Source organism: Mus caroli, unplaced genomic scaffold (genome assembly GCF_978045245.1).
Source record: "Mus caroli unplaced genomic scaffold, Mus_caroli_1 scaffold_8, whole genome shotgun sequence".
NCBI classification, from domain to species: Eukaryota; Metazoa; Chordata; class Mammalia; order Rodentia; family Muridae; genus Mus; species Mus caroli.
The window spans coordinates 116,076,818-116,100,631 of record NW_028227263.1 but is presented as its reverse complement, the minus strand read 5'-3'; the positions used below and the strand labels follow the sequence as shown (position 1 = coordinate 116,100,631).

Genomic DNA, 23,814 nt, shown 5'->3' with positions numbered 1-23,814 from the left:
TAGTGCTTGCTTATTCATCTATTCATTCATTCATTCATTCATTCATTCACTCATTCATTCTCTCACTCATTCATTAATCCATTCATTCATTCACTCATTCATTCATTAGCCCATTCATTCATTTACTCACTCACTCATTAGCCCATTCACTCACTCACTCATTCATTAATCCATTCATTCACTCACTCACTCATTCATTCACTCACTCATTCATTCACTCACTCATTCATTCACTCACTCACTCATTCATTAGCTCATTCACTCACTCACTTACTCACTCACTCATTCATTTTTTTTTTTTATTTTTTATTTTTTGGTTTTTCAAGACAGGGTTTCTCTGTATAGCCCTGGCTGTCCTGGAACTCACTCTGTAGACCAGGCTGGCCTCGAACTCAGAAATCCGCCTGCCTCTGCCTCCCGAGTGCTGGGATTAAAGGCGTGCGCCACCACGGCTCACTCATTCATTATTAATCCACCCATCCAATCATCTGTCCCCTTCTCACTCAGGCACGTTCTCTGGGAAGTTCTCTTCCTCTTCTCCCTATGCCCATGTGTTTACTGACTTAGTTATTCTGTGAAGAATAATCTAGATTGATGTAGAATTCCTTGTTCTGCTTCCACCTCCCACGTGATGGGATGACCAGTGTGTGCTGACATGCCTGGCTATGCTGATTTTCATTAATTTGGGGAAAAAAATTGTTGGATTTTTGAGACAGGATCATGTTGGCCAAACTTGGTCTTCAACTAATTATGTAGTTATGTAGCCCACTTGAGGTGATCCTCCTGCTGCAGCCTCCTGAGTAGGAGTACTGATGCAAACTACCATTCCCAGAAGCACACGTCTTTCAAAGCAACTCTTGTGAATAAATCCAAAGGACAAAGAAAGAAAAGAACAAAGTGTCGAAAGAATTAAAAGACAGGGCTGGAGAGATGGCTCAGCAGGTAAGAGCACTGACTGCTTTTCCAGAGGTCCTGAGTTCAATTCCCAGCAGCCACATGGTGGCTCACAACCATCTGTAATGGGGATCTGATGCCCTCTTCTAGTGTGTCTGAAGAGAGCGACAGTGTGCTCATATACATAAAATACATAAATAAATCTTTTTTTAAAAAAGGTAGGGACTAACTTCTGCAAGTTGTCCTCTAACTGTTGCACAGATGCACACACACACACACACACACACACTCACATACACTCATATCACACTCACATACACTCACATACACTCACATACACTCATGCATACACTCATATCACACTTACACTCAGATACACTCACACGCATACACTCATATCACACTCACATACACTCACGCAACTCACATACTCTCACACACACATATACACGCAAATACACACCCACATACTCACACATCGATATCTTTAAAGCAGGCTGTAGAGATTTACTAGTCTAAAAGAGCAAAAAAATAAAATAAAATAAAAGAACCATAAAATTAAGAGAGCTGAGACCGTGGGACTCAGTGAAGCAGAGTACACTCATAGTGAGAGCCCAGATGAAAAGAGAAAGATGCAAAAACACATTGAAGAAAGACTTTCCAATATTGGTTAAAAAATGATAATTTACATTTCCAAAAAAAGAAACTTCAAATAAGATCAGCTTAAAGATCTCCATACTTGGACACTCAAGCCATTGAAAAGCAAAGACGAATTCTTGAAACTCAGGCAGAGACAAATGACTTATCACCAACAAGAGAATCTCAGTAAGACTCTCAGATGGTCTTTCATCAGAAACTGTAGAAGACTGTCATCTGCCTCTCGTGCCAGCAAGGTCTCTCTTCACTGAATCAGTGAGCCAGCTACCCGGTTATTTATTTACCCCATTTATTTGTTCATCCATCTTTCTTTTTTTTTTTTTCTTTTCTTCCCTTTTTTCCCTTTTGTTCTTAGATACTTTCTTCATTTGCATTTCAAATGCTATCCCAAAAGTCCCCTATACCCTCCCCCCCCCTGCCCTGCTCCCCTACTCATTTACTCCCACTTCTTGGCCCTGGCGTTCCCCTGTACTGGGGCATATAAACTATGCTAGACTAAGGGGCATCTCTTACCAATGATGGCTGACTAGGCCGTCTTCTGCTACATATGCAGCTAGAGATATGAGCTCTGGGGGTACTGATTAGTTCATATTGTTGTTCCACCTATAGGGTTGCAGACCCCTTCAGCTACTTGGGCACTTTCTCTAGCTCCTCCATTGGGGGCCCTGTGTTCCAACCTATATACGACTGTGAGCATCCACTTCTGTATTTGCCAGTCACTGGAAAAGACTCATAGGAGACAGCTATATCAGGGTCCTTTCAGCAAAATCTGCTGGCCTATGCAATAGTGTGTGCGTTTGGTGGCTGATTATGGGATGGATCCCCGGGTTGGGCAGTGTCTGGATGGTCCATCCTTTTATCTTAGCTCCAGACTTTGTCTCTGCAACTCTTTCCATGGATATTTTATTCCGTATTCTAGGGAAGAATGAAGTATCCACGTGTTGGTCTTCCTTCTTGATTTTCTTGTGTTTTGGAAATTGTATCTTGGGTATTCTAGGTCTCTGGGCTAATATTCACTTATCAGTGAGTGCATATCAAGTGACCTCTTTTGTGATTAGGTTACCTCAGTCAGGATGATATCGTCCAGATACATCCATTTGCCCAAGAAGTTCATAAATTAATTCTTTTTAATAGCTAAGTAGTATTCCATTGTGTAAATGTACAACATTTTCTGTATCCATTCTTCTGTTGAGGGACATCTGGGTTCTTTCCAGCTTCTGGCTATTATAAATAGGGCTGCTATGAATATAGTGAAGGATGTGTCCTTATTACCAGTTAGAACATCTTCTGGGTATATGCTCAGGAGAGGTATTGCTGGATCTACCGGTAGTACTATGTCCAGTTTTCTGACAAACTGCCAGAGTGGTTGTAGAAGCTTGCAATCCCACCAACAATGGAGGAGTGTTCCTCTTTCTCCATATCCTCGCCAGCATCTGCTCTCACCTGAATTTTTGATCCTAGCCATTCTGACTGGTGTGAAGTGGAATCTCAGGTTGTTTTGATTTGCATTTCCCTGATGATTAAGGATGTTGAACATTTTTTCAAGTTCTTCTCAGCCCTTCAGTATTCCTCAGTTGAGAATTCTTTATCTAGCTCTGTACCCCATTTTTCAATGGGGTTATTTGAATTTCTTGGGTTCAGCTTCTTGAGCTCTTTGTATCTATTGGATATTAGTCCCCTATCAGATTTAGGATTGGTAAAAATTCTTTCCCAATCTGTTGGTGGCCTTTTTGTCTAATTGACAGTACCTTTTGCCCTACAGAAGCTTTGCAATTTTATGAGGTCCCATTTGTTGATTCTTGATCTTATAGCACAGGCCATTACTGTTCTGTTTAGGATTTTTCCCCCTGTGCCCATATCTTCAAGGCTTTTCCCAACTTTCTCCTCTGTAAATTTTAGTATCTTTGGTTTTATGTTCATCCATCTTTCTTAATAATTCTTACTATATTTGTGTGTGCGCGCGCACATGCGCGTGCGTGTTGAGACACACATGTGGGCGTATATGTGGGCAGAGGACAGCTTGCAGAAGTTAGTTATTTTCTTTGAGAGTGTGTGTCCTGGGGGCTGAACTCAGGTTGCCAAGCTTGGTAGCAGGCGCTTTTACCTGTGGAGCCATTGTGATGGCCATCCATCCATGCTGCTGTCTCTCAGTTTGCATTCACCCAGTCACCTGTCTGCACCCAGCCAGCCTAGGCACATCCTCCTGATCACTGTCTATCTGTGCAACCATTCATTCATTCATTCAACCAATCATTATATAGCACCAATACATGGGCTTTTTGTTTTGTTTTATTTTTGTTTTTCAAGGATCTCACTATGCAGCCTGGCTGCCTTGGAACTCACTCTGTAGACCAGGCTGGCCTTGAACTCAGAGATTCCCCTGCCTCTGCCTCCTGAGTGCTGGGATTAAAGGTCAGTACCACTACACACAGCTTAAGATTTATTTATTTGTATTATACTTGTACGAATGTTTTGCCTATATGTATGTCGGTGAACCGTGTGTTTGTCTAGTGCCTGTAACAGCCAGAAAGTTGTTGGATATTCTGAAACTGGAGTCACAGCTAGCTGTGAGCTGCCATGTCTGTGCTGGGAAGCGAACCCAGGTTCTCTAGAAAACCAGCCAGTGCTCTTTATCTCTATTACAGCCCTTACACGGGTGTTTAAGATCAGGAAATCTTACTGAAACTTCAGGCGAGATTGCAAAAGAAAGCTTTGGAAAAGCACTCTCTGAATTTCTCTGCTTACCACAATGTGCCAGCAGGTCTTGGTGGAAGTTGACTAAATCCTGTCGGATCTCTTCAGGGAGAGGGCACTCTTCCTCATCTGCGCCATTTTTGAAGTGCAATAGCATGTTGATCTAGAGAAAGATTAAACACCAGAATAAAGACCTTCGACCTCAGATCAGGGTCATAGATTCAACCATCCATCTCTAAGACTAGGACCCCTTCTCCAAATGTGAGTTAGTAAAGAATATTTGAGGGACTAGGAGCAGAGGTTATGAAAGAAAGGGGCACGACCAGTCTCTGGTGACTCCGAGGTTAGTTCCTGAGTGGGAGAGGTTAACACATAGTTTCAAAGCTCGGGCACCGGTTTTGAAGGTGACCAATATCAATCAGTTGGGACCGAGGGAAGTTGAGGTTGGGGTTTAGATAGTGAGACCAGTTGGAGTTCAGGGGATAGAGGACCTGCTCCTGGGGTGGAGAACGGAACTCTCGGGTGCGCCTTGCGGTCTCGGCCGCGCTCATGGTGAAGGCTTTCATGAGGAGGCCGTAGCGACCCCGCTGGTTGCCCTGCATCTTGTCCACATAACACTCTGCAAAGGCTGCCAAGGACTCCACCCGGTGCTGCAGCTCTTGGTCACAGAAATACTCCAGGAGGTGGCACATCTGCGGGAGTGCAACCACATAGTAGGAGGCATGGTAGGGACACCATCAGGGGTTCCTTGACACCTCCAATGCTTTCTCTCCCCTCTCCATGGCCCTGGCCAGTCTCAAACACCATCGCTTGCGTCCTCCATGGCTTCCTCTCGTGAGGAAATCAGCGCCATCACTCCGAAGCCAGCACCACCCCACTGCTTTCTGCATCTCCACAGCTTCCCACTGCCGCTGGACAAAGCCCAGGACTCAAGCTCCAGTAGATTGGGTATCTCCGAGCCCTGATGGATGGAGGCCAAAAGACAGGGAAACTCACCTGTAATTTCACAGACTCGGGCAGCTTCATCTGCAGCAGCCCCTCCTCAAGCTCCTCCTTCTCCTCTTCTGCGGCATCCTCTGCCTCTTCTTTTTCCTCATCTTCCTTCTCGTGTGCCTCCTCTTCTTCATCCTCCTCTTTCTCCTCCTCATCTTCCTCTTCCTCCTCTCCCTCCTCCTCCGCCTCTTCTTCCTCCCTGAAGACTTCAGGCTCAATCATCTTCAGGATCTGCTTCACATCCTCGTCACTAAAGACACCCATCACCTGCGGGACAAAGGCCGAGTCCTTCCCAGTGGCCAGGAAGGCCTCATGATCTCGTCCCAGCCCTACTATCCAGACCTGCTTCTCCTGCACACACCAGGAGCATCCCAGCAGCGACTGATATGGCTCCTCCCATGGGCACAGTGCCATTCCTGTCTGGCTGCCCTCCTTCCTTAAGATCCCTCAGTGCAGTAGGATTTGAGTTGGATAGGATCAAGATATACGATATGCATTTAGGAAATTGTCAAAGGAAAAGATAAAACTTCCTTAACCCCTCTCCACATCCATGTCTCACCCGTGTGGCACATCCCACATTATCCTAAGCACCACAGTCCCTTCACAGGTGTCTTTCCTCTCAAGCCTCCACATAGGTGACTCTGAGACAAGACATGCTCTGCACCTAATAAAAGCCTACAAGGGTTCCAACATACATCAGCTCTCACTTGACACAGCGAAGATGCCAATAGATTGACTGACTCTGGAAGGGTAGAGAGACAATAGATACAAGGGAAGAGTGGGGGCGGGTCAGAGGAACTAACAGAGAGAGGACGGGTCCGCTGGCTAGATGAATTGTTAGACCGAAGTATACATACTTGCAGGGGATGAATGAACGAGTGAATGAGTGTGTGATAGGGAGGTGGAGGAAATGGTGGAAGAAGAGATGGCAGATGAATGAAATGAGGACACATGGTGTATGAGTAGGCAGATGGACAGACTGAGTGAGAATGGTCCCCAGAAGCTCATTTATTTCCATGCTTGATAAACTGGGAAGGACTGGGGTGTGTGGCCTTGTTAGAGAAGTTGAGGCCTTGTTGGAGGAGGTGTGGCCTTACTGGAGGAGGGGGTGGCCTTGTTGGAGGAGGTGTGATCTTATTGGAGGAGGTGTGGCCTTGTTGGAGGAGGTGTGGCCTTGTTGGAGGAGGTGTGACCTTGTTGGAGGAGGTGTGGCCTTGTTGGAGGAGGTGTGGCCTTGTTGGAGGAGGTGTGGCCTTGTTGGAGGAGGTGTGGCCTTGTTGGAGGAGGTGTGTTTATGGGGTGGGTTTTGAGGTTTTAAAGTCCATTCCAGGCTCAGTGTCCCTTTGTCTGCTGCCTGTGGATTGGGATGTAAAGCTCTCAACTCCTGCACCAACACCATGCCTGTCTGTTTCTTACCGTGATGGTAATGGACCAACCCTTGGAAACTGTAAACAAGTCTCCAGTTAAATGCTTTCTTTTCTAAGAGTTGCCTTGGTCCCAGTGTGCTTCACAGCCATAGAACAAAAACTAAGACAGACTGATAGTAAGTGTAGATAAATGAGCAAACAGACAGGGAAAGTGGGTTGATGGATGGACAGACTGGTTTGTGCACTAAAAGCTGGATGAATGTATATATATGGTTGAATGGTATATGGGTGTATGAATAAAGCAAAACATGAAGTAAATGTTGGATAGAAGGATGGCTAGGTGGGCAAACAGCAGAATGGACATAGATAGTTCTGTGGGCATCAGGTGGATGGGCAGGTGCAGGTACGAGAAGGGACGTGGAAATGGATGGACTGGTGGCCGGGTCTACAAATGGATGCACAGGTGAAGGGAAGAAGGCCGTGATGGGCTATATGGAAGGAATATGTATTAATAGATGGGTATGTATTACACATGTGTTAATAGATAGAAGAACATGGGATCACGTGTGCATAAATGTGAAGATAGGAGATTGATACATTGAAAATGATGGATGGATGGATGGATGGATGGATGGTGGGCAGAAAAGCAGGAGATTGGGAGAACTTATAAATGAGGGTGTAAAGGCATGAGTGGAGAGCTGAGTGGATGGAAAGTTGATGGATGAATGAATGAATAAATGGTTGGTGGGATAGGGAAGTGGGGGAAAGAAGAAGATACTGGGGGCTGGTGAGATGGCTCAGTGGGTAAGAGCACCCGACTGCTCTTCCGAAGGTCCAGAGTTCAAATCCCAGCAACCACATGGTGGCTCACAACCATCCGTAACGAGATCTGGCGCCCTCTTCTGGAGTGTCTGAAGACAGCTACAGTGTACTTACATATAATAAATAAATAAATCTTTAAAAAAAAAAAAAAAAGAAGATACTGAAAAACACAAATGGAGGATAGGTGACTGGATTAAAGGAAGCGTGAATGACAGTCGGGTGGATGATGAATTAATTGGAAGGTGGGTGTAAGATGGGTGGAGCGATGAATGGGTCATAGAATGTGCAAACTTGACACACCACCCAAGATGGATGTACAGCTTCGAATCTGAAATAATGGGGGAGGGAAACCGGAAGGAGCCATTACCAGGAGGGTAGACACAAGCTTGAGCACCGGGACGAACTGGAACTCCACAGAGCCCCCAACCGGGTCGCGAGCATGCTGTCCTCCATCACGCACGGCTTCCCCCAACATTCTCAGCGCCTTGTCTCGCAGAGCCTCCAGAGGGATGGCAGGGCTGAGGCGAGCTGGAGCTTCTGTGGCCCCAGCAGCTGGCAGGGCGACCACAAAACACGGGGGGGAGAAATGGTGTGGAGGTCTCAGGGAGGTTGTGACCCCAACGCCAGGCAGGCCATGGCGGCGGGGGCCATCTTCCGCACTTCGCCCGGGTGGGAAAAGCGTGATGGCGCGGGTCTCCGGCGTGAGCGGCACGATGTACTCAGAGAGCATGGAGCGACGGCTGCGGCAGGCACTTTCGAGGTGGATGCTGATGAGGAGGTCGTAGTAGCCTGCTCGCAGAGGACCTGGCAAGCGCGCATCCTCCAGCGCATGCAACAGCTGTGCCTGGTCCACGTGGCTGCACAGGGCATGAGCCACGCGGTTGTTGCCCAGGGCACATACCGAGCGGTAGAGCGAGAGCGTGTGCGAGTGGAAGCGCTGTAGGTCCAGCCGCTCAGATAGCTCCAGGATGTCCATGCACCTGCAGCAAAGATATGGCACACTGTCACGGGCAGTGGATGGGGACAGACACCTTAGAGAGGCTAGGGAATCTCAAGTGTCTGGCAGGGTCAGGCTCTAAGGTGGCTCTGGATCTAGTAGTCTTTCCGTGGTCCTGAGAGTCCCTAAGGGGCTTGAGTACATCCCACCCTACACGGGATTTCTGGAATAGTCTGACTCTGGAGTTTGGGGGACAACAGAAAATACCAGGTAACCCCTAGATGTAGCTGAGATGCCCCAGGATAGGGGCTTGAGCTCTTTATGGCAGGTTCCAGCACCCTGGTTATATCTGAGTGAGTCGGCATGAGGAGAATTTGCCAGGTATGGTGGGAGACACTTGGGAGGTAGAGAAGAAAAGTCAGATGTTCAAGGCCATCCTAGCTCTATAGCCAGTTCAAGGCTAGCCTGGGCTACAGGAGACCTTGTCTCCAAACAAAAACCTTAGGAGGGATCCCATGTCAAGATAATAACTTTTTTTTTTTTTTTTTTAGATTTATTTATTTATTACATGTAAGCACACTGTAGCTGTCTTCAGACACTCCAGGAGAGGGCGCCAGATCTCGTTACGGATGGTTGTGAGCCACCATGTGGTTGCTGGGATTTGAACTCTGGACCTTTGGAAGAGCAGTCGGGTGCTCTTACCCACTGAGCCATCTCACCAGCCCCGATAATAACTTTTAAAATATTAAAAAAATATATTTTAAGAGCTAGGGCTATGGCCCCGCTGGTAGAGCACTTGCCTAGCATGTGAGAAGCCCTAGGTTCAATCTCTAGCACTGCATTCATAAAAAAACATCTAACATCTATCTGGGTTGGGGAGTTTGATCATTGTCTGGGCTCTCTGAGTCAAATTTAGTGTCCCTGTAGTGTCTGGTGTCCCTGAGGTGTAACTGTGCTCTCCTAAGATGAATATGAGGTTCACTGGGATGGGTCTAGAGCCCCCTGGTGGGCTATTTGAGGAGGCTGATGCTGAGCCAGAGTCCTCTGATTAAGACCTGAAGCCTCCTGGGAACGTGTGTAGTCCTGGGGTTGTAGTTGGGAAAGGCACCGAGCGAGCGCAGCGGGGGTTGGGGGAAGCCGAGCGCTGCGGGAAGGCCTGGACCTGTTCTCCTCCGGGATGTGTAGCGCCATCATCATCAGCGGCTCCTGGCACTGAACTGCCCAGCCCAGCCGCTCTCCAGCACGCCGCGTGTCCACATGTAGGAAGTGGTTGGGCATTCGGCTCCAGGAGACGGGCATCAGCATCTGCACCTCCAGCCTTGGTGGGCACTGTGGGGCTGGGTTCTTGCGCTCGCTCAGGAACATGGCGGCTGACAGCGGCATGATGTTCTGTGCGTTCAGGGGTCGGGGTGGGGAAGAATGGGTCAGGATTCGCGGTCCTCCCAGCCCTGCCCAGGTACGCGCTGCACACCCTGGCCTAAGCAAACTCCCATCCACATCTCCTTGCCTTCTGCTTCCCCAGCTCAAACTGGACCACGTTCTGGTGGGTAGGCAGCACAAAGACAGCAGGAAACAGCTTCGTGTTGGGTTCCACCTGGCGGGGGAGAAAAGGTCAAGGTGTAAGCGAGAGGGTGGGCCAGAGGCATTGTGCACTCTGCCTGGACCCAATTTTGTAGAACCACACTTGGGCACTGGAGATCCACAATAGTTGTAGGTGAGCCTTGAGCCTGGCTACCCTGATGCAGCCAGGCCAAGCATCTCCAGCTCCTTCAGAGAAACCTGTCAACTGCATCTTTGTGCACATCAGGGTCCCTCAGGAGTGCGTTCCCCACTCACTCTTCAGAAGCCAGAGCTCCTGACTGGCCTCCTCTGGCCCTCCTAGTAGAACCCACCCTCAACAGCTTTCCCATCTCCCCAAACAACACTGCGAGGAGGGAGGAGCCTTACCAGCACCTAACTACACGTGCAGACCCAACCCCCAGTTCACTGGCGGTACAAAGGACAAGAACAGTGTTAGGATGACAGGCCAGAGGCTGTAGGTAGCTAAGCCAGAACACTCCCTGAGGGGTTAACTTGCATAGAAACCTCTGAAATCTCAATAAAGTAGAGACATAGTCAGCAGGTTCAAGGAGGGGCCTGCAACCCTGCAGGATCTAACAAAATTCCAGATGCTGCTGGTCCAAGGACCGCACTGTAAGGAACAAATGGATAGCACAGAGCCTGCCTGTTCCCTCACCAAAGGCTGAGAACAGAGGGAGGGAGGGGCAGAGAGGATGGAGAGGGAGGGGCAGAGAGGGGAAGAGGAGGAAGAAGGGTGGAGGAGGGGAGATAAGGAGAGAAGGTGAGGAGAGGGAGAGAGGGGGAGAAAGGGGAAGGGGAGAGCTCCATGGAAAGAGGGGAGAGAAGGACAGAAGGAGGGAGAAAGGGAGAGAGGGAGGGAGGGAGGGAGGGAACCTAAGTGGAGTGTGGTGGCACACACCTGTGATCTCAGCACTTGGGAGGTGGAGGCAGAAGGATCAGGAGTTCAAGGCCATCCAAGGCTATATTGGCCAGCCTAGGGTGCATAAAACTCTATCTTTAAAAAAGGAAGGAAGGCAGGAAGGATGGGAGAGAGAGAGGGAGGAAGGAAGGAGAGGAGAGGAGGCAATATGTGAAGAGGTTTGAAGGATGTAGGAGTTCGTTAAAAGATCCCGCTTTACTTAGCTTCTGACTCAAACAAAGGAGAGGCACGGAGACATTTTGGAGACAATCAAAGACACCTGAGCATGGACTAGGGATTTGACGACAGTGAGGAACAGTTAGGAACTTTTCTTCTTTTCAGCGATAACAGTATTGTGGCTCTGCCTTTTAAAAATAATCTTTATCTTTTAAAGAGATGAGGCTCTGTGCTGCCGGCAGTTTCTTTCAAACCCTTCAGTGGGAGTGGAAGGGGAGTAGGTGTGGAGATGAAATGAGATTGGCTCTGAGTGGGTGGTAGCTGACGCTGGTAATGGGGACCTGGTGGCTCATTGTGCTATTCTGCTTTTGTATGTTTCTGAAATTCTCCACTTAAAATGTCGTTTTGCAGGCTGAGCACGGCGGCACAGGCCTGGAATCCCAGCCCTTGGGAGGTAAAGGCAGGAAGATCACAAGTTTAGGTCATCCTGGGCTACGTGCTGAGTTTGAGAACAGCCTGATCTATGTGAGATCTTGTCTTATAAAATAAGATAGGGACCAGCGAGACGGCTCAGTAGCTAAGAGCACTTGTTGCTCTTGCAGAAGACCTGGATTCGCTTCTCAGAACCCACATGGTGGCTCACAACTGTATGTAGCTCCAGGGTTAGGAGATCCCAAGCCTTCTGACCTCCACGGGCAGGCACCAGGCATGAGCATGGTACGTTTACGTACATGCAGGCAAAAAACCAAAAACCCAAAACCCAAAACACATACACATTTTTAAAGTCTGAGAAGTAAATCTTCCAATAAGGAACTTCATCTAGAAGTACCTCTAAAAATTAAAAACCATTTTTAAAAAAACTGCGAAGCCGGGCGTGGTGGCGCACGCCTTTAATCCCAGCACTCGGGAGGCAGAGGCAGGCGGATTTCTGAGTTCGAGGCCAGCCTGGTCTACAAAGTGAGTGCCAGGACAGCCAGGGCTACACAGAGAAACCCTGTCTCGAAAAACCAAAAAAAAAAAAAAAAAAAAAACTGCGAAGACCACCTCAGATGGGCTAAAGGACGATGGGTAGGTTGGACATACATGTGGCAAAGAGTCAATAATCGAGTTTGGTGGTGGGCTTGTGAACAGGGAGTTACTGTACAATTCCTTCGGTGTCTCTGTATACTTAATATACATGTGAACATTTAGATAATAATAACAGTGACAATAACAACAATAATGATATGCTAAAAAAGGACAAACCTACTTGAAGATTTTGGCCTACTCTAGGGGGTTTGCTTCATGGTGAGAAGAGGACAGATGTCACCCAGCCCATGAGGGAGTGAGTCTACAGACCTCTCTTCAGTGCCAAGGCTCTGCTTTCCCTCCACCCTGGGCAGAACTTTAATGGAAGGTTCAACGACACAACTTAGGGGAAGGCCTGTTTTCTCCCTCCAGGCTCTGACCTCAGGGGCTGCTCTGAAGGTTTTTCCTCAGACCCTGGGATCCTGTCGCTAAGGCGTGAGGGGCTGGGCTCACCTGGAAGAAGGTGTTGCTTTCTTTGCCATTGGCTGTGAAGGTCATCAAGCCGGTGGCCAGATCCACCAGGCAGCCAATGACAAGGTCCGTGTGGCTGATCCGGCCCTGCTGTCCGGGACTCACAAAATCTCCGCCCCACACCATGTAGCAGTTGCTACACTTGAGGCTGGAAAAGACAACCCAACCTTGGTTAGGGCACATATCCGCCTGCAGTCAGGGAACCCTCGATGCCTCCTTCCCCAAGCTCCAGGAATACTGTGACCTCAGAGCCCCACACACAAACACCCACCACCTGCAGAATGAGCACAGAAAACCCTCCACCATGGGCCCAGATGCCCCACAGCCATAGTTTAGTATGCATCGGGGAAAGGGGAGTCAGGAGAACAGACAGGAAGAGAAAAGAGGAATCAGAAGAGACAGAGGGGAAAATGGGAGGCAAGGGGGAATAAATAGACAAGGGGGAATAAAATAGCACAGGGGTGGAGAGATGGCTCAGGGGTTAAGAGCACTGACTGCTCTTCCAGAGAACCCGGATTCAATTCCCAGCACCCCTATGGCAACTCAGGACTGTCTGTAACTCCAAAATCTGACACCTTCACACAGACATATAAGCAAGCGGAAACACCAATGCACATAAAATAATAAATAGATAGAAAGTATCTATTTAAAAAGAAGGAAAGTAGAACAAAGAAACAATTAACGAGCAAGGAAAAAGGAAAGAAAGAAGTGGTTGCCATGATTTCTTTTTGTTCCTCAAGGATCCTAGGAACCCCAGCCAGGCATCTCTAAAGCTGGTGCCCAGAGCTCACAGATCCTGCCCATGCCAACCTCCTGCCTGCACACAGAACCCCCACTCCCGCCCAGTACCTGCTGTGGACATTGCCTTGTTCATCTCCCATGGTCACTGTCACCGCCCTGACTTTGCTGAGGTCGAAGCTCATGTCATGTTGATGGTAGTCAGGAGTGACCCAGCCCACCCACACGCAGCTGGGCTCCTGACCCGCGAAGACCCTCACAGAGTAATAGTACTGGTGACATAATAAAGAGAGGACCAGAGGTCAGTGGGAAAAATGGCCTTTCCTACTACATGAGAGATCTTCTGAGTCTAAGTGTGTGCTGGTGTGCCTGTTCTTGCTTTCCAAGATTGGGGAGCCCCCTTGGGAATACTTGGTGGCACCCTTACACCTGGTCCTTCTTCAAACTACAGCAAAGCAACAAAATAGCTCACAACAATAGCTTGGTGCTCTAAGTAAGGTTCTTTACTGTCTAACGTACAGCATCTGCCCAGCCACCTCACAGGGAGTTACTACCACTGTTACCCTTCTATTTACTGGTGAGTGGCAGTCCTTCCACTAGAAGGCACAGAGCACTGAAGAGATTCACCCAAATGGCACCCAGGTAGCCTAGGATCCTAAATGTTATAGTGCATTCCCCTCCCCTCCCACCCCCTCCCCTCTCCCTTCTCCTCTGCACTCCCCTCTCCCCTTTCCCCTCTCCCCTCCTATCCTCTCCTTTTCTGAACCAATGCTGGAATCTAGGACCTTGTGAATGCTCTATCACTGAGCTACATCCTCAGCAGTGGTATGGGGCTGCACTCTGTTGCCTTAGCTCGTCTTGAACTCCTCCATAGCAGGCAGGCCTTGAACTTGTGATCCTCCTGCCTCAGCCTCCCCAGTAGCTGGGATTACAGACCTGTGCCAGCAAGCCTGGCATGAATAAGATTTCTATCTTAACAAATATCTAAGGACTCAACCTATATTGGGGTAACTATGGATTTTTACTCCCAGGAATATGTTTGCTATTGAAATTCAAGTACTGTATGTATATAATTGATCCAGAATGTTGATCTATATTGGCTTATTCTCTGCATTTTGGGACCCCTAAGAGTTATATAAGTTTGCCTTATAGCTTCACTGAACCCCCTACTATCTTTAGGCCACTAATACATGAGAATAGGAGGTTCAAAAAATCGCATCCGTGTGTTGCATTCTGACTCTCTAGAATGTACTGGGGTATCTCAGCTATAAGAATGACAGCAATGAACTGGAAGTTCTGGGTTTCCCTGTTATGTTGGGGGGTGGGGTTGTCCCCAAAGTGGGGCGTCCTAGATTCACACCGTGGTGGTGTTGAGGATGATCTCAGGGTCGTCGCGGTTGTCAGCAGGTACCACATCTCGAGGGAGTCGGGGAAGAGCCGGAGTAGAAGGTGGTTGGGTCATCATGGCAACCTTCTTGGCCTTGAACAAGAACCTGGAGGTCAGAGGAGAGCCTGCCATTAGATGCAGCTCTTAAGCCCATCCCCTCCTTCTTCCCACCATAGTCATCATGTGGAGCACATCTGTCCCGGTTAGACCCTCCTTCTTTTTTTTTTTTTTTTGGTTTTTTTTTTTTGGTTTTTTGAGACAGGGTTTCTCTGTGTAGCCCTGACTGTCCTGGCACTCACTTTGTAGACCAGGCTGGCCTCGAACTCAGAAATCCGCCTGCCTCTGCCTCCCGAGTGCTGGGATTAAAGGCGTGCGCCACCACGCCCGGCTAGACCCTCCTTCTAACCCCAGGAGCTTGCCACTGGAGAATGGGGATTCCTGACTGGCCCAGCCCAGTCTATTCAGGAAGTGCCGTGTGCTGGGCTTGTGGATGCTGGGCTAGTCCCATTTAAAGAGGGCAACTGATAGCTAGGTGTGGTGGTGCACACGCACTGGGGAGGTGAGAGAAGAGGATTGGGAGTTCACGGCTGTCCTCAGTTCTACAGCAAGTTTGAGGCCAGCCTGGGCTATTAAAAACAAAGCAAAATAAAGAGGGTAAAGAGAGTAGCCAGATATATGGGAACACACAGTGGTCTCTCTAAATCAACATTATCCATTTGTACTACTTTTTAAGTTGTATTTATTTATTTATTTATTGAGCGTGCATGCTTGTGTATTCATGTGGGTGCATCTGTGTGTGCAGGTGCACATGCACGTGTGTGCATGCATGTGGAGGACAGACGACAACCTTTGGTGTCCACAGGAAGTGACGCCCACTTTGTTTTGTGCAAGTGTTTTCTGTTGGCATGGAGTTCACTTGAGTAGGCTAGGGTGGCCAGCCAGTGAGCCCCAATAGCCTGCCTGCCTCCATCCCAAGCTCCATCCTTGGGACTACAAGCTCCTGCTACCACCCCTGGCACTTTCGTGTGGGTTCTGGGGATGGAACTGAACGCTCACGCTTTCAAGGCAAGCACTTTACCGACTGCACCATCCTCCCAGACCTGTGTTAGGTGTTTGTTTGTTTGTTTGTTTGTTTGTTAAATTGATGTCGTTTATTGGTTTTTGAGACAGGCTCTCACTATGTAGCCCAGGCTGGTCTGGGATTCACTATGAGAACAGTCCGCTTGCCTCTGCCTCCCAAGTGCTGGGATTACAGGTGAAGCCACCATGACTGGGTGGCAAGCTTCTAGCAACAGCACCTCCAACTGTGATAGACACCAACAACACTATCATTTCCAAACAACCTCAAAGAGACTCATGCTAAGTGAAAATCACTGCTATGATGGGGGAAAATAGATTTTCTTTCAATCCAGTCTCCCCTCCCTTTTGTTGTTGTTTTGAGACAGGGTTTCTCTGTGTAGCCCTGGCTGTCCTGGAACTCATTCATTCTGTGGACCGGGCTGGCCTCGAACTCAGAGATCTGCCTGCCTCTGACTCCAGAGTGCTGGGATTAAAGGTGTGTGCCACCACCCTGCATCAGTCCAGTGCTTGATATTGGCCTTCTTTGACGTTAGTTAGCTTTGGTTGTTTGTTTGGATTGTGTTGCTTCAAGTTTCATAGTTGTAATTTTGTGGAAATGACAGCATAGCTGGGAAATAATAAATACCATTCGCCTCACACAAGACCACTCAGTGTTCTGACCTCACTTAGCACAACTGGGCCCCTTTGGGGAACAATGGAGGCTTCTTAAATTATTGCAGTTGCATAACTGGGGATCCCAAAACAGACTCTGAGCCCCTTTCTAGCCCCGATCTTAACTCACCCTCTCTTCTTGTTCTTCTCGGTGGTAGCGTCTTTCTCATTCTCCGCCCTCGCAGGCTGAGCCTCTACCCCAGCCTGGGCAGTGCCTCCGGGTGTCCCCTCCTTGGCAGTTCCATCCTTGCCCCCCTCAGCCTCTCCCCAGCCTCCAGCGGAGCGGCGCAGGTTTTCATAGTCCGTATCTGGTTCTGCTGCCCGGGCCTCATCTTCAGCAGGTGGCTGCAGGCCAGGGGATGCCAGGGGTGTGGCCCCTGCGGTGCAGCGGAAGTGCTGGTGGAACTGGACCGGAAGGCTTAGCCGGAGAAACAGCATCTCCACCAGACTGTTCTGTGAACCCCAGGTGCGGTGGGTCAAGCGCAGGCAGGGGGGTGTATCCACAGTGCCATCCATGCGGGCCACCTTGAGGGAGAGAGGCAGGAGCTCTGAGCCAGGCTTGTGAGATAGGGTCCTGAACACGGTTCTGTGTAAAGTCACTATTAGGCCTCTGGGTGGGAATTATCTAAAATAGCATGATGGGGCTTGGCTATGGAGTGCTATTAGGCTCTATCCAACTCTGAGCCTTATAAAGAGTTAATAGCTTGGTCCTACACTGGCATCGCTTGGAGGAATTTTCAGAACCTCCCTGTGCACTGCAGAGTAAGGTTCCACACATGCATTCAATGCACAACTCCACTCATGCATTTATCCATCTACCCATCACCTACCCATGCATCCATCTGTGTTCATACATAATACATACATACACACACAGACACATATACATACATTACACACCATCTGTGAGTCACCATCTCCCACACATCAATTTACATCCATCTGTCCTTCCATGCATTCATTTATCCATCCATGTATCATCTATCTAGACTACAAATATCTCAGGAATTCCTACTGTGTTCTAGGCACTGTTCTAGAAACACACCAGGAAACACCACCTAGAATCCCCCAGTGAGGGGCTGGGGGCGTGGCTCAGTGGTAGAGCCCCTGCCTAGAATCCCCCAGTGAGGGTCTGGGGGCGTGTGGCTCAGTGGTAGAGCCCCTGCCTAGAATCCCCCAGTGAGGGGCTGGGGGCGTGGCTCAGTGGTAGAGCCCCTGCCTAGCATGTGAAAGGCCTTAGGTTCAATCCCTGGAACCACCAGAAAAGAGAAAAAAGAGAATATGTTATCTAGTGTGCATCATGTCCTGTGTTTGGTCCTCAGCAGCACAGAATATTAATAATAACCATGTGCATGGGAATCGATTCTTACCTCATAGTGGGGGTGTTCAAGGGGCACAGGCTCAAACTGAGGAAGACTCTTGCTAAACCAGGTGGTAACTGGGCGTTGCATGTTGATGGCGAACGGCTCAAAACCTTCCTGGAGGCCACAGATGGCAAAAAACCTCAGGGAGCTCACATCCTGGCCCAGGTTCAGGTGGCCCACCTGACCAGGTCCCAAGCTGCAGACTGGCAGGAAGCCTGAGGGAAAGGGACAATGGGTGGGGTGAACAGGAGGGTGCTACAGGCATCGGTGGGAAGGAGGGCCATAGAAGACAGGAGAACTAGACCAGGAAGAGATGTAAAGAGATGTAAAGAGATGGTGGCTCTCACCGTCCCCGATCTCAATGTCACGGAAGGCTGTTTCCGAGCCCGAGTCAGACATGAGGACCTCGCCATTGAGGGTGAAGATGATGGTGTTCTCTGTGAGATCAATCATGCAGCCGACGACATCGCCCGACTGCCAGGGGCGCCCAAATGGCTCACTGCCCAAGTGCCAGCGCTGGCCCTGCGAGGAGAACCCCAGGAACCCACGATGAGAGGCATCCAGAGAAACGGAGACAAGGGACAGTCATGTGTGGCATGTGTCTACATGAGAAGACACACACAGTATCAAGTTCAGTGCATGTGAGACAGGAGAGGGTCACCATGGTACCCTCCATCTTCCTCCCATTTGCATCCGTGAACCTGAAATTGCCTTCACCAATCTCTACCCTATGCCTGCTTCCTGCCGGTGTCCCCATGGCAGAGGCATACAGACCAGACATGGGGTAGTGTAAGGGTTGGGACAGAAATAAGGAAGGGGAAAACGTGAGGTGATGCATACAGAAGCAAATGGATAGACAGATGGTGTGGATGGATGGATGGATGGATGGATGAATGGTTGGATGGATGCATGGATGGATGCATGGGTGTATATATGCATGAATGCATGGATAATGTATGGCAGATTCATGGATCAATGAACAGAGAGGCACAAACAGACAGGATTAGAATGTGTGACCAGGAGAAACCACAGGCCAGACAGAATGGAGGCCAGTGAGGTACCCACTCGGTGCCCATTGAAGACATAGGCCAAATCGTCTGCTCCCAGCTCCACATCAGGTCTCAGTTCAGGCCTTGCCCAGCCCACTCGCATCTCTCCTGTGGTGACTGCTTCGAACTCAAAGTACCATCGGCCACTCTGGACTGCATAGGACTTCTCTGCCCGGAAGATGCGGGCCCGGTCACCACGAGACTGGCTGTCCACCTGACCTACAAGGAGACCAGGTAGAGTTAGAGAAGCTGGGAAGGAAGTGGATCCCAAGATATCTAGAGGTGAGGTGAGACCAGAAAAGGGGAGGGGCTTCCCTTCACACTGTCTTGGTGGTCTTTGGTTTTGAGACAAGGTCTCATTGTGTAGCTTTAGCTGGTCTGGAACTTGCTATGTAGACCAGACTCACAGCCTCTGACTCCTGAGTGCTGGGACTAAAGCCACCATGCCCAGTTCAGAAAATAAATAAATAAATAAATAAATAAATAAATAAATAAATAAATAGTTACCAAGGGAATCCAGAGTTCAAGGCCAGCCTCAGCTGTACAAGTTGAGGGTCACCTGGCTTATCCAGGCTACGTGAGACACCATATTGGAAGTAATCATGATCACAGCCAGGCAGAGTAATGCATACTTATAATCCCAGTACGTAGGGGGCCAAGGCAGGAGACCATGAGCCTGGATTACATAATGAGCACCAGGCTAGCTTCAGCTATTGAGAGTCTTCCTCAAAAGACAAAAAACAAAAACAAAAACAAAAACAAAAACAAAAAAAACCAACCAGTGTGCAGAAAAGGAGGAGGGAGGGAGAGCCTGGGTACGGTGGTCATTCTTGGGGTCAAGGCTTGGTTGGGGAATTGTGAAAGATCAGGTTCCCGACAGGAGTTAGGAACCCAGTCCTTGGGTTGAGTGGCTTCATGTTACAGCTCTACCCAGGGTTTGGGGTTAAGGGTCAAAGGTGGAGGTCAGCACTCACTGGGCACATGGCATGGTCCCACAGCTCAACACTGTGGTCATGGGCCACACAAACACTGAGTCAGATCAAGGTCAGTGGTCAGATGGCATCAAGACCAGGGTGATGTGGTAAGGGTAAGGGTCAAAGAGAGGGGTAAATGCTTACCAACCTCTGATCAGTGTTAAAGATCAGAAATGTTAATCACTGAAGGGTCAGGGGTCAAGGTCAAGGTAAGCTTAGGGGTGGAGACAGAGGTCAGCACTCACTGGGCTCCTGGTCAGGAGGCTCGATGTTGTAGCCATAGCCCAGCAGGGTGCGCACAGCCTGGCAGAGGCTGTCCCTATTGCTGCGTTTGGTGGCCTCGTCCAGCAGGCGGTAGGGCACGAGGCGAGGATTTCTGCGTGCAGGAATGTCCTGCACAGCACTGTAGCTCCAGCCCTGTGCCACGCGGTCTCTCGCCCAGACATTGTGCCCGTTCTCTGCCAGCCGGTCCACCAGAGTTGTCTGTGCAGGCGTCAGCCTCACGTGGCTCAGGTCCAGAGGAGCCGGCTTGTATCCATTGCTCATCATATACCTGCAGATGTGACAGTGTCTCACTGTATAGCCCTGGCTAGCCTGGAACTCACTGTGTAGAACAGGTTAGCTTTGAACTCACAAAGACCTGCCTCCTGCGTTCTGAAATTAAAGGTGTGCACCACCACACTGGGTTGGCTATGGGATTCTGGCCCGTCCCAGGACCCTAAGATCTTTAACCCTGTTGTTGTTTGTACGTCTGTGGTCTGTGTGGGGTAGGGATCAAGTGTGTACAGTGCATGTAGAGGTAAAGTTTGTGGGCTCAGCTCTCTCCTTCCACCTTCACGTGGGTTTCCAGGATTGAACTATCTGTGGGGGGCTTGGCACTGCTGACTTCTGTGTCTCCTTCATTTATTTTTAAAGATTTTATTTATTATTATATGTAAGTATACTGTAGCTGACTTCAGATGCACCAGAAGAGGGCGTCAGATCTCATTATGGGTGGTTGTGAGCCACCGTGTGGTAGCTAGGATTTGAATTCAGGATCTTTGGAAGAGCAGTCAGTGCTCTTACCTGCTGAGCCATCTCACCAGCTCCGACCCCTTCATTTTAAAAAAAAAATTAATGTATTTTTTACTTATGTGTATGTGTGTCTGAGTAAATTTCCACTGAGCCATACCAGTTTCCTGAAACTGGGAGTCTTATCTTTGCTTCTTTGGGGGGTTTTGTTGTTTTTAAGATGGGGTCTCACTATATATCCCAGACTGCCTCAAACTCCCAAATGTTTCTGTCTCAGGCTCTGGACAGATGTGCTCCATCCACCACACCCAGTTCTGGGAGTCTTTCTCTTGAGCACACTATGCAACTCTAGCTTTGAGGTTTCATGTTTCTGACCCATACCCAAACACTCCTAAACACCTGGCTTTGAAGTCCTTGACCTTTGAACTCGAGATCTCTATCCCCTCACCCATCATCCTAGGACCAGTTACTTATGTCTCCAGCAACCTCTGGATTCTCACCTTCTATCTCTGACCCAGGACTCTAAGATGGAAATGTCACCTTAGATTTCTCAGGGCAGCTCCTGACCCTGCATCCTGGTTCAGTCTCTGCCTCTGAAAGTCCTAATTCTTTAACCCTGGACATTCACTTCTGCCCCCTGCCCCCTGCCTCCTGACCTGCCAGCCTGCAGCCTAACCTGTGCAGTTTCATCTATGACCTCAGCGTCACTGCCATGGCTCTTTGATCTTTTTAGACCTCCCTATGAATCCTTCACCAGCCTGCCTCCAAGCAGGCCAGGCCACCCATACTTACGTCTTAGGGAGCTTCGTCTTCTTCAGGTTGTCTTCTGCCTTCTCATCGGCCATGCCCACATGGCAGCCCAGGGCCAACAGAGTCCTGAGCAGGGGAGCAGGACAAGGTCACAGCCTGCAGAGCTCCCTGCCCTGCCACCTCTGTCTCTGTCTGGCTGCTCTGACACCTGTGCACCCTCTCCTTGGGTGACCTTTCTCTTCCTGTACTCCTTCATCTCCGCATCCCTTTGGTGGTGGTCAGCTTCCCCTGACTGTTTCTTTCTCTGTCCCTTCCTGTGTCTACCCATCCTTTGCTATGGCTTCCTGCCTCCCCTCCACAGCTTGTGAGAGCGTCTCACTGATGATAGCCCAGGCTATCCTCAAAGCGTTGGGCTGGGGTCATCCTCCCAGCCCGGCCTCATAAGTGTCTGGATGATGGAAGCACATCACCTGTCTGTCTGTCTGTCTGTCTCAGATACTGTCTGGGCGCACGCTTGTGTGTGCACGAACGTATGTGTTTAGAGATCATGGGTCTATATCAGGTGCCTTTCTCACCTGTTTTCTGCCTTATTTCTTGAGGCACAATCTCTCGCTGAACCTAGAGTTCACCAACTGGGCACACTGGCTGTCTAATAAGTTGTCAGGCTCCTCTCCAGTGCTGGTATCACAGGTACCATTCATCGTGTGTGGCTTTTTTTTTTTTTTTGGTTTTTTTTTTTTTTTTTTTAGAGACAGGGTTTCTCTGTGTAGCCCTGGCTGTCCTGGCACTCACTTTGTAGACCAGGCTGGCCTCGAACTCAGAAATCCGCCTGCCTCTGCCTCCCGAGTGCTGGGATTAAAGGCGTGCGCCACCACGCCCGGCTGTGTGGCTTTTTTTCTTAAAGATTTATTTATTGTATTTATATGAGTACACTGTAGCTGTCTTCAGACACACCAGCACTGGCCATCAGATTCCATTTACGGATGGTTGTGAGTCACCATGTGGATGCTGGGAATTGAACTGGGGATTTCTGGAATAGCAGCCAGTGCTCTTAACCCCTGAGCCATCTCTCCATCCCCATGTGTGGTTTGTTCTATGGGACCTGGACTCTAAACTCAGCTCCCCAGCTATACTGGAGACAGAGTCCAGGACACTGTGTGTTAAAAGAGCACTGAGCCACACCCTAGCCCCTCACTGGTGGATCCCGGGCAAGCACACTACTCCAAGCCACCATGAGCCCCTCTGGCTTCTCTTCTCCCAGTCTCTGCTCTTCTCTCTCCTCTGCCTCCCCCTGACTGTCAGTTGTACCCACTCCCTGCTCCCCTGAGCCTCTCACTTGAGTGTCTCCCCTGACATCTGCAAGTTGTAATTCCGCTCAGGTTCTGGCAAGCTGTGGAAATTCACAAGACATGGGTGCAGCCTCTTGTTGTCATCCCGAACCTAGAGAAACACCAGAGTCAGTGTCTGGGTTCCCCTTCAGCCCCCCCTTACCCATATATGGTGACCCACTGATCTCCCACCTATTCTGCCATTTGCAGTCCAAAGATTTCTTGCTTCCCTGAAGTCCCCAGGTACCGGTCCTCCCTACCATTCCTGCTCCTCCCTCCAGGGTCTAGGCTCACCGGACCATAGGTCCATCCTTGCTCAATGCGAGTCAGTGCCCAGAGTTCATGAATGTTCTCTGCCAGCTTCTCCCGAATCCGCTCCAGGTGGGGGGGCAAGACGATCTGGGGGTACAGGGACACTTGTGAGATCTCTGAGATACTATTGCACCTCCACTGTGACCTCTTTTTCCAATAACGAAGGAGTCCTGGATAGTCTCCTATCCCGGCAGTGATGCTCCAAAGCCCTGTTCCCACCCCTTGCCTTAACTAGAAAGGCAATGTCCAGTATCATTAAAATTAAGGAGCACCTGGGGACAGACAGATCCATGTGTCCCTGTGGACTGGGAAGCCCTTGAACACAGTTTAGGCTATTTCTCATTGAGCTTCCAGCCCCATCCAACCAGAGCTAGAGCCAGATCCAGAAAACTGTTCAGAAAAAAAACCCACTGGCTGAACCAGCAGTTGAATTCTGTCCTTCATCGCTTTATAAAGGGGGTGATATGAATCTGACTAAGAGTTCTACACACACTGTGAGACTGGAACCCAGAGCTTCATACACATCAGGCAATTGCCATATGCTACTGAGCCATGCCCTGAGCCCTTCATTGGGGGATTCCAGGCAGGGGCTCTACCACTGAGCCACGCCC

The 23,814-nt window shown here is 49.3% G+C and overlaps 1 protein-coding gene across 1 annotated transcript in view; it reads right to left on the bottom strand.

The window, feature by feature from the left end:
* Nucleotides 1–23,814, bottom strand: part of Ryr1 (ryanodine receptor 1) — a 126,951-nt gene that overhangs the window by 78,672 nt on the left and 24,465 nt on the right. The window contains exons 21-37 of the mRNA XM_085841970.1: nt 23,186–23,290; nt 22,900–23,003; nt 21,606–21,689; nt 20,048–20,355; nt 18,845–19,047; nt 18,127–18,301; nt 17,786–17,994; nt 16,546–16,940; nt 14,658–14,790; nt 13,409–13,569; nt 12,542–12,707; nt 9,872–9,958; nt 9,527–9,753; nt 7,795–8,407; nt 5,242–5,505; nt 4,737–4,937; nt 4,297–4,408 (exon numbers count right to left, since the gene is read on the bottom strand). Coding sequence (XP_085698096.1) covers nt 4,297–4,408; nt 4,737–4,937; nt 5,242–5,505; nt 7,795–8,407; nt 9,527–9,753; nt 9,872–9,958; nt 12,542–12,707; nt 13,409–13,569; nt 14,658–14,790; nt 16,546–16,940; nt 17,786–17,994; nt 18,127–18,301; nt 18,845–19,047; nt 20,048–20,355; nt 21,606–21,689; nt 22,900–23,003; nt 23,186–23,290 — 3,547 coding nt within the window. The remainder of the gene's footprint in view (nt 1–4,296; nt 4,409–4,736; nt 4,938–5,241; nt 5,506–7,794; nt 8,408–9,526; nt 9,754–9,871; nt 9,959–12,541; nt 12,708–13,408; nt 13,570–14,657; nt 14,791–16,545; nt 16,941–17,785; nt 17,995–18,126; nt 18,302–18,844; nt 19,048–20,047; nt 20,356–21,605; nt 21,690–22,899; nt 23,004–23,185; nt 23,291–23,814) is intronic.